The sequence below is a fragment of the Erpetoichthys calabaricus genome, chromosome 17, assembly GCF_900747795.2.
Source record: "Erpetoichthys calabaricus chromosome 17, fErpCal1.3, whole genome shotgun sequence".
Classification (NCBI taxonomy): domain Eukaryota; kingdom Metazoa; phylum Chordata; class Cladistia; order Polypteriformes; family Polypteridae; genus Erpetoichthys; species Erpetoichthys calabaricus.
In genome coordinates this window covers 7,047,005-7,062,795 of record NC_041410.2, presented here as the reverse complement: position 1 = coordinate 7,062,795, position 15,791 = coordinate 7,047,005, and the positions used below count along the sequence as shown (strand labels likewise).

The 15,791-nt window shown below is 50.4% G+C and overlaps 1 protein-coding gene across 1 annotated transcript in view; it reads right to left on the bottom strand.

The window, feature by feature from the left end:
* Nucleotides 1–15,352, bottom strand: part of LOC114642620 (calcium-binding mitochondrial carrier protein SCaMC-3-like) — a 71,746-nt gene extending 56,394 nt beyond the window's left edge. Inside the window, exon 1 of the mRNA XM_051920701.1 lies at nucleotides 14,857–15,352. Coding sequence (XP_051776661.1) covers nucleotides 14,857–15,051 — 195 coding nt within the window. The 5' untranslated portion in view covers nucleotides 15,052–15,352. The remainder of the gene's footprint in view (nucleotides 1–14,856) is intronic.
* Between the last annotated feature and the right edge of the window lie 439 nt (nucleotides 15,353–15,791).

Here is a 15,791-nt window from a genome sequence, read left to right as displayed (position 1 = left end):
TCATCATTGGGAAAAACGACAAGAGAAGAACATCCCAGGGTTTCACTTCCTTATTCTTTTGTGTGTTGCATGAACGACGGCAGGGTGGGTCCTTTAGGTGGGCTAACATTTTATTAGCGACGCCATCCCTTTACCACACCACACCTCACTGGCTGGCCATGACAGGCCCTGGGCCCTCACGCTATACACGCTGATGTGGCTCTCTGAAGCCCCTTGGGGGGGTCTACCCTTTTTTTTTTTTTTTGGTCCATTACACATAGATTCATCTCGGCCCCCCACTGAGCTGTGAAGGCCTCACTTATACAGTAAGATGACCGCCGCTCACATAACACTCTGCCAAGTCAGCTCGCTGCTGTTGAGTGAAAAGGGAGGGGTGACGGCCGCCCGAGGGGGGGATTCATGCCAGAGAGGCTGCTGCCAGGTAACGTCTAACAGCTCGTGCCTGTTATGCCAGGGAAGAAGAATCAAAAAAAACAAATGTAGATGTGAGCGTCAGTAGGCTTTGTGCCCCTAGGAGCCAACTGACCCGAAATCAGAGTTCTGTAACACTTCAGTCCTGGCGCTGATCTTTCTGCTCATCGCGACAGAAATTAAACGAGAAGAATTGCAGAGATACGGGAAGACGTTTTTCCGTCCGGCCATTTTAGCTCTCGACCGTCCTCGAGAAACTGCGACACGCGCACACACCCATCATCGAGATTTTCGTATCCGGAGAACCTAAAGCATTGAGATCCCTCGAAAACTGGCGATTGAAATTTTGGACGAATCTAAAGCTTTTGCCCCCCCCTCCCACCCCCCAGATAATAGATTAAGGTGGGGGGCAAAAGCAAAAAAAAAAAAAAAAAAAATCGCATAGACGGCGCAGCCAGCTGGAGAGGTCAGGTGTGAGCATGACGGCAGAGACCCTCGAGAGAAGGTGAAAGGAAAACCAACCCGAGCTCAAAGGCTGCTGACGGACGGCACACAAGCCAACCCCACTGAGGATGAGGAGGGTGAGGAGGCCGCGGCGAGCGACAATCACGGCTCTCCTTTCAAACTGCGACTTGAGTGGTCTCAGAGCGGGGGGCTTGAAAGAACTGGCAACTAACTGTAACGGCGCGTCACACTCCGTCAAAAGGGATATGCTTGTTAAGAGAGGGGATAACGGAGAACCACAGGAGTTCAGTACTCAAAACACCCGAATCGACACATGTGCCCAGCAACACCAGTGAAGCCTGGACAAGGCGGCACGACGTTCACCATCGGCCTGCATGTCTACACGGATAAATAAAGAACCGTAACATGGCTGCCTAATCAGAAATGCAAACACGGCTTGACAAAATGGCCGCAGCGTTTTAACACGTCGTATACACAGAGACCACAACGCTCATCTAAACTCAATGCACTGTTGTTAAGTGACATGGTGACGCCGGAGTTAAAATGGCAGAAAGATGTCGCAGCAGACACGTGGGGCTCAGTAGCTGCGGTGGTCTATGTGTGTGCGTCTGTCTGTCTCCACGGTCACTGCACTCATTACAAGGTGCACATTAATCATTAAGCTTCAGGTATCTTGTGCTACTGAACTCCTGAAGGGCTAACCACAATTTGGACTTTTGATTTTCTCTCCGCGTCATCTCTTTTGTTCAGTGGCTTTTGCTTTGTCCCTGAAAGCCCATCGGCAGTTTAAAAACACGCGGACTGGAGGAATTGGGGGCGGGGCTTTTAGGAGCCAGCCCTGTGGGTGAGGTCAGCCCTGTGGGTGGAGCTGTTCCTTTGGGTGGAGCCAGTCCTGTGGGTGGAGACAGTCATGTGGGTGGAGATGGCCATATGGGTGGAGCTGTTCATATAGGTGGAGCCAGTTCTAAGGGTTTAGACGGCCATATGGGTGGAGCCAATCCTGTGGGTGGAAAAGGCCCAGTGGCTGGAGCTAGTCATGTCGCTGGGGTTGGCCCTGTGGGTGGAGTCTGCCCATATGGGTGGACTCAGTCCTGTGGGTGGAGCTGGCCCTATGGGTGGAGCCAATCCTGCGGGTGGGGCCTATCATGTTGGTACTCACCCCATAAGGTTTGAGTCTGTACTGTGGGTGGAGCTAGTCCTGTGGGTGGAGTCAGTCATGTGGGTGGAGTCAATCCTGTGGGTGGGGGCGGCACTGTGGGTGGAGCCTATCATGTCGGTACTCACCCCATATGGTTTGAGTCAGTCCTGTGGGTGGAGTTGGCCCTATGGGTGGAGCCAATCATGTGGGTGGAGCTGGCTGTATGGGTGGAGTCAGTCCTGTGGATGGAGCTGGCCCAATGGGTGGAGTCGGTCATGTGGGTGGAGCCAATCCTGTGGGTGGGTGAGTGGAGCCTATCATGTCAGTACTCACCCCATATGGTTTGAGTCAGTCCTGTGGGTGGAGCTGGTGCTATAGGTGGAGCGAATCCTGTGGGTGGAGCCAGTTATGTGGGTGGAGCTGGCTGTATGGGTGGAGTCAGTCCTGTGGATGGAGCTGGCCCAATGGGTGAAGTCAGTCATGTGGGTGGAGCTGGTCCTATGGGTGGAGTCAATCCTGTGGGTGGGGGCGGCCCTGTGGGTGGAGCCTATCATGTCAGTAGACTCACCCCAGATGGTTTGAGTCAGTCCTGTGGGTGGAGCCTTTGCAGTGCAGGATTTCCCCGCTATTCACCACACTTTTTTACGGGTTGTCCTAGGACGGTGGGCTCATCTGACCATCACGTCAGGACTCGTATTCCTGTAATTTCGGTTAATAAAGCAACACCACGTCATAAAAGGCAGCAAATGGAAGCAAAACAGAACAACGCCTTCTGCGCTAAATCATAATCCATCTTCATTTATACAGATGCATTTGGCATTTGGCTTCTTTTACTTTCTAAATGCAACGTTCATACCAAAAAGTCACTGGTGCCCCCCCCACTACCCCCTGCTCCTCTACAAATCCAGTCACGTGAGAAGGCACTTCCAGTGCTAGGAATGTGAACGCGTCACCTCGCCGTAAACAGAAAAGCTTGGAAGCGACAAAGCCAAAGTGAGAGCGAGGAGGACGTCACGCAGGAATGTGGGCCTGCAGGGGGTCGAGGAATCACACGACACCCCTCAGGCAGAGCTCACGGCTGGAAGTTAACCGCAGACCACCACCAAAGCCTGGACCCCCGCAAATCCCAACCAGTTTGAAAAGCCGCCAAGGAAGCACATCAGCGATAACTGGGCTCGAATGTAAGAAGAGAGCCGGACACGAGTAACAACTTGAAGAAACAAGTCTGAAAACGTATGTGGGGCCGAACAGTCAGGCGCTGAGCTCAGTCAGGGACAAAGCCCACCGCAGCACTCCTTGTGTGATGTCAGGCTGTACACTGTAATAACGGTGTTGTATTAATGATTAGTCACCAGTTTTTGCTGCTCATGAATTACTTTTTCCCCCTCATTTTAACAGACTTGCTATTTAAGGCTCAAATCCCTTAACTGTTTCTTTCATTCATTAATTAGAAACAATAATGAGATACAAAACAAGCCAACACACGACCAGCTAACCCATCGTGTCCATCAGAAAATAATGAAAGGTGAAGGTCTCAGTAGTGTCGATCTACTCAGGTCCACTAAACATTTTGACGGGGCGTCCTGCTGTGCTCAAATGAGAGTACCAACAAGCCCTGTAATTAAATAACGAAATAAATTAACAACAACCATCAGCTTCTGATTAAGAAAACGGTTGGAATGAAACCTCGATTCTGGACACGGCCGTCATCATCAGACTGCTCATCTCCAAATTTGCTTCTTCCTTCTTGTTCTGCAGACCAACACTATACAAGCTCCAGGGTGGTCGCCCACACAAGGCGCACGCCACCTTGCAGTGGCAGGAAACGTCGCTGAAGTCTGAAGGATGTTTCATAAGAACAGATAATTAGAACATGAGAACGATCGAGACGAGGACGGGCCATCCAGCCCTGCAAAGCTCGCCAGTCCCATTCACTTATTTCTTCCAGAAAAACATCAAGTCGAGTTTTCAATGTCCCTAAAGTCCTCCTGTCCACCACACTACTTGGTCGCTTATTCCAGTTGTCTATTGTTCTCTGTGTAAAGAAAAACTTCCTGACGTTTCTGTGAAATTTCCCCTTCACAAGTGTCCAGCTGTGTCCTCATGTTCTTGATGCGCTGATTTTAAAGTCACCGTCTCGATCCACCGGACTGATTCCCTTCATCATTTTAAACACTTCAGTCGGGTCTCCTCTTCATCTCCTTTAAAGGCTCAGCTCTTTTAATCTTTATAGCTCATCGCTGTAGCCCTGAATCAGCCTTGTTGCTCTTCTCTGGACTTTCTCCTGTGCTGCTTTGTCTTTTATTATCCCCGGAGACCAAAACTGCACCCAGGACTCCAGATGAGGCCTCACCTGTGTGTTATAAAGCATTAATAGGACTTGTACTCCACACATCAGGTCTCCTCTTCAGCTCCTTTTGCTTAAACTGAGAAGGTTCAGCTCTTCTGATCTTTCCTCCCAACTCATCAGACCTCTCATTGTGTATTCTGACCTCACATTCTGACTTCCTGCGTGTCGTACTTTACATTTACTGACATTCAGTTTCATCCCCCGTAGTCCTGAATCAGCCTCATTGCTCTCCTCTGGACTTTCTCCTGTGCTGCTTTGTCCATTTTGTAGCCCATTCGAGTCGCCATGTGTTGGAGCGCACCTTGCCTCTGCTTAGCTAGCGATTCGCACGAATCCGAGAGAGAGGCTGTGGGCCGAGGGGAGGGGGAGGCGGGACCTCAGGTGTGGGGAGCTGGGTGGGGCCTCCACACTCCCATGCCAGCCTCCGTTCGACTCAGTCTACCTCTCGCCACGTGTTGGAGCGCACCTCGCCTCTACTAAGGCTAGTGATGCCTGTTTGTTCAGCAGACTTTATCATCCAGAGATTGTTAAGGAGTAACGTTTGACATTTTTGAGTGAGCGATCAGAGCTCCGTGTGTTTTAGAGGGTACCTGCTCATTGGCAGAGTTATCACGGCTTTGTGCTCTTCTCCCCATGCAGGGGATGCTCTCCCGTCACAGTTGAACACGATCGGAAACAGTGCCAACATCTGACGTTAGAGTGTACCAACCTTGCGCTTGGCCAGAATTACATTTTTTATTGATTCTTAAAGTTTGTCCTGCTTCACTACTACGTGGGCAAAGCTGCGGGGGGACAGCTAGTAATGGATAAAAAAAACAAGAGGCTGAGACAGGAAAGGCGCTATATAATAGAGAAGCAGATCATGCAATACAAAAGACAGAACATGAACTCCATACTGAGAGCATTACATAACTGACAGACAGGAAAGGCGCTATATAATAACCCACATACCACGTTCATGTTATACTGAACTGGTCAGGTCTACTTGCAAGTTTCGGTTTAACTGGGCGTCCACATCAAAATCACAATCCGATGTACTACTGATTAACCAAATTCTGCCCCCCTAATTGTGCCTGTGGCAGTATAGCATGTTATATATTCGTAATCCCCCGGCTAACACCACAAGTGGCACCCAGGCAGGTATGAGGGACGTTTTTTAAAAGCTCTTCAGGGCCCAAAGGGAATGAAATTTCATCGTCAAAAATAAATGTGATAATTAAAAAGCAGAGCACACACACACACACACACACACACACAAACACACACACACACACACACACACACACAGACGCACCCACACACACACTCACACACAGAGACACAGACAGACAGATGCATACACAGACACACACACACACACACCCACGCTCGCGCGCGCACGCACACACACACACACACACACACACACACACAGAGATACAGACACACAGATGCATACACAGACACACGCACGTGCACACACACACACACCCACGCTCGCTCGCTCGCGCACGCGCGCACACACACACACACACACACACACACACAGAGACACACACACAGATGCACACACAGACACACACACACCCACACACACACTCACACACAGAGACACAGACACACAGATGCACACAGACACACAGACACGCGCACACAGACACACACATGCGCACAGACACAGACACACACACACACACACACAGACACACACACACACACACAGACACACACACAGAGAGACACGCGCACACAGACACAGACACACACACACACACACAGACACAGACACACACACACACACACAGACACAGACACAGACACACACACACAGACACACACACACACACACACACAGACACACACACACACACAGACACAGACACACACACACAGACACAGACACACACACAGACACGCACACGCACACACAGACACAGACACACACACACACACAGACACGCGCACACAGACACACACATGCGCACAGACACACACACACACACACACACAGACACACACAGACACACACGCACACACAGACACACACACACACACCCCTCCGTCTCTTAGCCGTGATGACGCCTTCATTCCTACTCAAAGACTCAATGAAATTCCTGGTGCAAATGCCAGAAGGTCCCGAGTTGGCTTATATGGTGAAGAGGCCATGATGACGAGTGCGGCTGCTTATGGTCAGGGCCACTTTACACAGAAAGCTCCTCAAGCACATCTTTACCTTGGGGGGCTTCGGGGTCTACAGCCATTCAAGTCATTCAATCCAATCACTTGGGAGACCCTGAGAACGACTGGACTTTCTGCTGCTCTGATCCCCCCCCAAATGTACGTCATGACCCTCCACTTGAGAGCCGCTGAGCTAACAGACCCGACTCCACAGACTGAATCTAAAAGGAAGTGGGCGGGTCCCTCTGCAGTGACATCACGGCGGCCCCGCCTCTTGGGGAAGGGGCTCCGCCCATAAAACACAAAGACGACAGCCAAACACAAAATAAAGAAATCTGAAAGAATACTTAAATTAAAAAAAAACAACAACAATACGAACAAAGAATAGAAAGTGAGGAAGAACGCGAGAGACAACAGAATCGGTGAACGAGTATGGAACGGTCGGCGTGGTGCGTCCACGTAAATAACACTTCATCTGCAGATCATCAGAACATCGAGATCAGGCCATTCAGCCCACCATAGATCACCAGTCCTGTCCACTTATTCCTTCCAATAAAACATCAAGTCGAGTTTTCAGGGTCCCTAAAGTCTGACTGACCACCACACTACTTGGTCTATCACCCTCTGTGTAAAGAAAAACTTCTTAACGTTTGTGCGAAATTTACCCTTAAGTTTTCAACTGTGTCCCCATGACAGAGACAGGGGCAATTAGGGGGTCAGCATGACCAGGCTGTGGTGGACAATTTGGCCAGGACATTGGGATCCCCCCCTACTGCCACAGAGAGTCAGGACCCACAGTTTTATGTCACATCTGAAGGACGGTGGCATCGGGATCCCCATTCAGAACTGAGGGTCAGCGCCCCCTGCTGGCCTCCACCAACACTTCTGTCTTTTGGAAGCCCCTGCATCTTCACATCCAATGGACTCCACCCAGGGGCTGAGCGGCCGGCGGGTCTAAACGCACGTGGGCTTCATCTTTGTGTGTCACCGAATGTCACCCCAGACGTATCGCATTTAGTGCCTCGTTTCCCGGCTGGTGTTACGTCACTGCTGACTCGTCACACTTCCCCTCTTGGGACAATGAAACCGGACTTGAAAGGTGTGGGCCTCTTGAGAGACGCGGCTGCGTAACCGCAGAAGAAAAGTGGAAGTGTGTAGAGAAGAGGAACAAGTCGTGGTGGTGACCTGTGAGCACAACGGGGGGTGGAAGGGGGGGGCGCTGGTTTAACAGCCGAGGTGTCAAAAGCAATATCCCAGCCAGAATGTGCAGAGAGAGCCGCGTCCAGCAGCCCGAGCCTCTGCCCGGTGCCCACATGCCAGCGCATATCGGTCCTGCGCACTCGTGAGGGGCCACTTAGCCAGCGGATCTGAACATCTAAACGACGTCTAAGGGTGACCCTGCTGGGAACGGGGGCATCAAAAGTGAGATCCTGTCACCTCGGACTAGAAGGCCAGCATCAGACAAGTGGCTTCAGGGTCACACCAGCCAAGTGTCATATTGCAGCACACGGTGACACAAAATAACACTCACCAGGACCACCGCAGTGCAACACACACAGAAACACAAGACAAGACGGTGTGCCACTACCCGGCCAAGACGCCTCCGTGATGGAAGGACAGGGGGAGATGGCTTACGAAGGGCTACTTGGCGGCCGCCCCCCCCCCACCCCCAGGTTACCACGGCGACACAGATGCCCACAGGGCCGTATGGGACTCCCTGTTTGTCAGCTCGGCCCTGTTGGGTTCCATGAATGCCAGCAGGGGGAGCTGCAGAGGCCTACTTTGGGACTTGTGCCACTCCTGGGAGCGACTCCAGTCCACCCCAACAATGAGCCCCTCACAGAGACGGGAGGAGGTGGACGGAGCACCTGTGGAGGCAAAGAAGAGAGGGAGACGACGATGAGGAGGAAGAAGAAGAAGAAAAAAAGTGCCATGCTGCATTGTGCCTTCCTGTGGGCAGCGAGGGAGTGGGCATCCCCATGTAAATAATAAACGTCAGTGTGCAGAGATTTGCACCTGGGACTATTGTGTCGGGTGTCCGGGGTGCTGTGTGCCCCCCGGGGGTCTTCACAACAGGTAAAGACTGACAACACTCTTATTATACAGAGATAGGAACCATTTGAAATAGTCAGTGTGGACACCGGGGGGGCGTACAGCTCCCCAGACCCTGGGCACGACACTCACAGGGCACAAGTTCAGCACACACACGACACGCTTGTTCAGGTGTGGGAAACACTTTTGTCTCGTTCCCCACAGTACAATACAGCGCCCCTTCCTCTCTCTCTCCCTCCACTCCTCTTCGTCCACCTCCTCCCAACTCTGACACCCGGAGTAACGGTAGTTGGCACCCTTTATAGGGCACCCTGAAGTGCTCCATGTGTCTGGTGATCTACAGCACCCCCTGGCAGCACCCAACAGAGCTGTAAGCAAACTGCAGCTCCCAGCATGCCCTGCAGGGGGGGCTGCCCTCGATCCTCCTGGGGGTGATGAAGCCCTGAAGACACTTTCTCTCTCCCCCAGGCCCATCCATTATACAGGCGTCCCAGCCGGGCACAATAGTAATAAATAAATAATAACATAACAGCGAGTAACAAGCGTACTGCATATAAATTCACTAGCGGCGGGTCTGAGGGCAGGGGAGCAGCACAGGGCTCAGACTCCGTACAGCCAAGGGGTAGAAGACGGGACCCCCGCCCCCCCCCCAGCTACTTTAACTATGGACGTCGGGACGCGTGTCGTCTGAATTTGGGTCTGGCGAAGCTGTGAATCACAACGGGACTCAACGGTGTGTGGAGGGTCTCATGATGGGGCGCTGCGGGCAGCTTTAGCAAATGTCGTCCCTCCGTTACAACCCGCATCTGCAGACCTCCAGGGGGGTGGGGGCCACCATTGGGATGACAATTCTGGGTCTCAAAGTCACAATAAAGGCAAAATTGGATTATGAGGGGGAAAAAAAAACTTTACGAAAGAACCACAACGTTAAGGAAACGAATGTCCTGCCACACTCGGAGATCAACTTTATTGTTGTGTACTCAAAATAATGAAATTCTTACTTGCCTGTCTCCTCAAAACAGCTGGCAAAAATGAAATACTAAAAATAAATTAAGAGTATTTATAGCATGTAACATATATACACACACACACACACACAAACAACTCTACATAAGACACACCGTATGCATTTCCAGGTACCCACCTTAATAAAAGGACAAATGTCTGTGTATCTGTGTGTCTGTCCGGCTTCTAGGTCTCTGTCATTCCAACAGATGGCGCATGACAAACATTTGTAGTAATAAAATGCGTTTGTCATTCCAACAGATGGCGCATGCCAAACATCTGTAGTAATAAAGTGCATTGCATTTGCCATTCCAACAGATGGCACTTCACAGACATCTGTAGTAATAAAATGCATTTGTCATTCCAACAGATGACTCATGACACACATCTATTAATAAAATGCATTGCGTTTGTCATTCCAACAGATGGCACTTCACAGACATCTGTAGTAATAAAATGCATTTGTCGTTCCAATAGATGGCGCATCACAAACATTTGTAGTAAGGCACTTTATTAATACAGATGTTTGCCATGTGCCATCAGTTGGAATGACAAACGTAATGCATTTTATTAATACAGATGTTTGTCATGCGCCATCTGTTGGAATGACAAATACACTTTATTACTACAGATGTTTGTGATGTGCTGTTGGAATGACAAACGCAATGCATTTTATTAATAGATGTGTGTCATGAGTCATCTGTTGGAATGACAAATGCATTTTATTACTACAGATGTTTGTCATGCGCCATCTGTTGGAATGACAAATATATTTTATTACTACAGATGTTTGTGATGAGCTGTTGGAATGACAAACGCAATGCATTTTATTAATAGATGTGTGTCATGAGTCATCTGTTGGAATGACAAATGCATTTTATTACTACAGATGTTTGTCATGCGCCATCTGTTGGAATGACAAATATATTTTATTACTACAGATGTTTGTGATGTGCTGTTGGAATGACAAACGCAATGCATTTTATTAATAGATGTGTGTCATGAGTCATCTGTTGGAATGACAAATGCATTTTATTACTACAGATGTTTGTCATGCGCCATCTGTTGGAATAACAAACGCAATGCACTTTATTACTACACTTATTAAGAAATACAGGGAGCACTGCAAATGTGAACACTGAGGTCTGCACTGATTACTTCGACTTCAACCCACCCAAGACAGGCAGGCAGGCAGCACAGCTCGGTGTGTACACTGAAATGGGAGGCGACAGTGGACTGGTGTTTCAGGAGGGATGGACGGCAGTCCCTTTCCTGGATGGGACTATAAAATGGATGGCCAGCTTTTCAGAACCGTAGGCTTCCCCAATACAAGTAGGTGGCCGAGACCCTGGGCCAACACACCCATGCACACACCTGCAGGGCCTACTGGGAATTGTAGTCCCATTAGACAGCCCTGCTGGGTGCCCCCCCAGAGGGAGCTGCAGGCCGCGGCTCACCATATTTTCTGGAGTTTCCGCCTCACCCAGAAGTGACTCCTCCATTCAGTGTTGTGGCACCAGAAGTACTGCCGGGTTCAGCATAACCGGGGTCTCCTCTCCTCATTCAAGGGGGTCGGAGTCCAACACTCCTGCTGAGACTGCTGAGACGCCCCCTAATGACCACATATATTTTTATACACACACATAAGTACTTTTAGAATGGGAAAGGTGCTATACAAGTAAGACGCATGTACCCTGTCATGGACGGACATTCATCCTGGCTACTCCCTTACCCAGCCAGGTGGTCTTTATAATGGGTGGTCAGAAACACACAAGACGCTTAACATTCCAATTTCAAAACCATTAGAGATGGGCACTATGGAGACAGATGGGCATCTCCACCAGGATGGTGGTTGCTCCTTTTCCTGCCAGGCACCATGTAGCCCCCCAGTAGAGCAGGTGGTCCTATATGGACCTCCCACAGGTCAGCCCTGGCGAGGTCCTGCCTGAGATGAATGTGCTTCACAGAGGCCATACTGTTGCACTGGAAGAGCCCCCTGGTCCGGCTTGACAAAGGGGGGCTCTCTGCCTGACCTGAACGTGTAGGAGGACAGCAGTCTCCTGGAGATGAGGAGGAGAAGAAGAAGAAGAAGGAGGAGACAGAAAAAGAGGGAGAAGAAAAGAAAAAACTGCTTGTGCCGTTTTATGGTGGTGGGCTTCTGGAGCCCTCATATGGTACCCTAATGTAACGAGAGGGGCTTTTTGGGGACTGGATGTTTTGTCCAGTGCTGCCGTGGTCTGCGATGGCCCATTAAGTTCATGACACACACAGACAGCACATGTGGGTACAAAGTGTCCCTGGATCTGCCAGAGCGAGTAGAAGGCAGCAGTGACAATGGTGACCGTCCTGAACAGAGGGGCCCGGTTGCCACCCCACCCGATACTCACGTCACCACCGAGCTCTCGGAGACTCGGCCAGCAGACAGCACAGCCGCTGTGAGGAGGAGGACGACGGACCCTGCAAAGAAAAACCGATGGCAGACGATGACAATCATATGCTGTGACTGCGAGTGTAGGCAGAGCCCCCTCTTGAGAGCGCGAGAAGGCGAGCGTCCTGGGGGGAGACCCGTGACAACACAAGTGGGCACTTATGGAGTGCCAGTCCTGGAGATGGCACTGTGTGAGCAATGGAAAGTGAGGAACAGAACCGATGACAAGAAATGACAATAAAATAGGCAGAGAGAGAGAGACAGAGAGACATTATGTAATAAAAATCCAGTCCAATGCTCTCTTTTTGTTTAATACTTAGACTGGCACCATGCCAAGCAGTAATTTATCACGACCTTTAAGCAAATGATACAAAAATATCTGTGAATTAACCACAAAAACCCACTAAAGTGAAACAGAAATAGTCAGGTGACCAAGACAGTGACATTTTCCAGACAGGATTAAATACCATTGCCTCAGATGTGCCCCTCAAGCCCCCCATGCCATATCAGATTTCTTTGATGCCACGCCACAGCACTCTCAGCGTCACTTAATCCACTTCAGGGTCACTCCAGCTTATCCTGGCACCGGTGGGCACAACAGCCACTTCACTGAAGAGGACCCTCGAGCACACGAGGGGCCGTGAAAGTCAATGCCGACGCCTGAAGGGCTGATGTTGTAACAGGGCAGACAGAGAGTTACGGTGCCCAGGACTGGCACGGTGGACACGTATCAAGGTTGTGTCACTGGGACCATGACAGCAGCAGCCAGCGCCGTCACCGAGACGAATGCAGTGACAGCGGCAGTTGGCCACACTACCCCCGAGGTCATGTGGCCGAACTCCAGCAGCTGTGTGACAGGACAAATGAATTCCTGGCACCTGGTGGGACGCACGCTGCACCCCCCCGACTAACTGGCAGAACGACACTGTAATGGCTACACAGCAGGCGTCTAGAAAAAACAAAAAAAAAACCTTAACAGTTCTGGGTGGGGCCACTGGGAGGGGGGTCTCAGAGCCCCCAACTGCACAGAAACCTGCCCCCCCCTCCGGTTCAGAAGCCCTTTGACTCAAAGCTGTGGCTTTACAGGTTTACTTCCAAAACCACAGCTTCTCCACTGCCCCCCAATGATGTCTGTCCACCTCCTTGAGTGAGGCGAGGTCAGGTTAGGTGGTCTCTTTTATGGTGGACTTCCAGTGACAGAACATAACATCCAGAAAGTAGTCGGACCCACCATTAAAAAAAAAAAAAAAGGGGGGGGGGACTCCTCTCCTGGCAGCGCCCCCTGGCAGCACCTGAGGAACCGGGAAGTGCACTTGCCATGCAGCCCTGTGGGTGGCCAAATTGAACCCGTGCTGTCTATCATACTCGGGGGGGCATTCAGCAACTGGGGGGAAAGGGAATAGGAAACACTACAGCTGGGAGGCACATCCATCCATTGATGCTATTCTTCCATATTGGTCTCCAGGCCAAGAGGGGGACCACCCTCCATCCCAGTCTGGATGCCAGTCCATCCATCACATCTACCATGCAAGGCCAGATACTCAGAACTGCGCCAGTAAGACAAAGACATGGACAGATGATGTGGTCGCAGATGGTGAAAAAGCTACGGAGCAGAGACGAGTCAAGAACTCTCTGGATGAGATACTGAGGTGGCTTCGTTACCAGCTAAACAAATCGAGCCTGATGCCCTGAATGGTCTCCTCTCGCATGTCCAACTTTAAAACAGATGCCAAAAATGTGCCAGTGGGCAGTGGTGCACCCTCACCCACCCACTGTGGTGGTACCAGAAGGCAGCACTGCTACTCCTGGGAGAGGCGGAGGAGTTGTGTCTGCGCCAGTAACCCAGCATGGACGCTATGGCAAGACACCATTCCAGATGTTAGCCCAGTTGGCGATTACACCCTCTGGACAGGTCAAGTCACTACTGCTGGGTCAGACGTCACAAGAATACACGAAGACTCATCAAGCAACGAAATCGAAACTGTGAAACGTGCACTGCTTGAGTGTGGAAAATGGCAATTGCAAAACAAATTGTAAGTGGCGCAGTAAATAAAGAAAGGGGCATGTGTGGCAGGTCAAAGCAAGAAAATGTGGGTAGCAAGCAACGGGTACGAATAAATTACATAAAAGAAGCAATTTGGGTTAAAGAGGCGGTTATATAAAAAGAAAGAGAAACTTCTCCCCTATATGAGCGTTTTACAGACGGCCATGGACAAGATAGAATTAACTGAATCAAGAACCTGAAAGAAAAATGAAGGACCACCCCGCGGGCAAAGCAAGTTTTGGTATCTTTTTAAATTGTGTATTTATTTGTTAATTGCTTTTTTATTATTCATTGATAATGTTTTGATGATGGAATTACAAAACCGGCGTTTCCAAAATGGAAACCATGATAAAGTCATGGAACTCATAGGAAAATCGGGATAGAAAAAATAAATCTGATTTAATTGAATGAAGAGATTAGAACTAACAAAAAAAGAAGACTCGTCAACTCTTGGGACTAACACTTTAAAATGATACCCTGATGATGCCAGTGGCCTTTGCTTCTACCATCTGGTCACCTAAGTCAAAGGACACGCGCTTTACCAGCAACAGTCCTAACCCTGCAATACCAACACATACCCAGGTGATGCCATTTCCGATAACACGCCGTGAAAATGCAGGAGGCCAGCACTTCTCATTGGTCACAGGTGTGCGGGCCCCGCCATTCACACAGGTGCGACTGCCACACTATATAACGCAGTGGACACAATTTGGTTTTGGACCGAACTCTATTGGACCACCACGAACGCGTAACTTGCTCAGCTCGTCTTCCCCGCCCGTTCCATCACTCCCACCCTAAAGACTCACCTCCTCAGCGTGACTGCGGACCGCCAGACCCCTCGCCAGCAGCCCCTGCCGAAGCTCCGTCACGTCAATCCGACCGTCTTTATTCAGGTCCAGCTCCTCGAACAGCTCGGCCCATATTTTCCGCCGGTCCGTATCGTTGCCATTATTCTGACAGGAGGCCCTGGACGGAGGAAACCGAGCCCAGGAGGTCGGCATCGTCAGCCTTATAATTAGGAGGCGCTATTATTAGGTGGCGCTGCTTAACTCTGTCACACACGCTGGCTGGGGAAAAAAAAAAACACACAGTTGAGACGAGCCCAGCGGGTCCCGGACACTGGGGGGGGGGATCAGCCGCCACCGCGGTGCTCCATGGCAAGTGCTGCGGTGCGCCGAGGTGACCGGACTGGTGACTATGTGCCAGCCGGGGGCTTTCCTTCCAGTTCCTTGTATTCCCCTTATTGCAGTTTGGCGAACGAACACGGCCGGAGCAGCGACAGCGTGAAATGTAAGCAGCTCCAGAACGGGGACTGTGCTCAAGTGAGTCAGGCGGTGAGGAAGCCCCGCCCCCAGAAATGCGCTGTGTCTCGTCGCTTCCCGCAGACTTCAACTTTTTGGCGTTAAGGCCGATGGGCAAGCTGCAGTGCAGTTAATGCCCTGCCTTTGATTATCTCCCACCGCCACGTAGTAAGAGCGCGATCTTTATTTTATTTCATTATTATAATTTTATTCAGTGCTAACATACATGCAAGTTGGGAGTTAAGCGGGTGGGGCTTTTTAATTTGGGAGCGAAGCCATCGTCCAGCTTCAGTCCTGATTTTAATCTTGCCGGCTTTCTTACAATCCGAGCTCTGAGGGGGGCCGCGTTGAGGCCGCAATTTTAAACTTTGCTCACCCCCAGCCTATTTATTGTCCTCCTTTTTATGTTGTATTCAAATGACTGTAAGGGCAATCGCTAC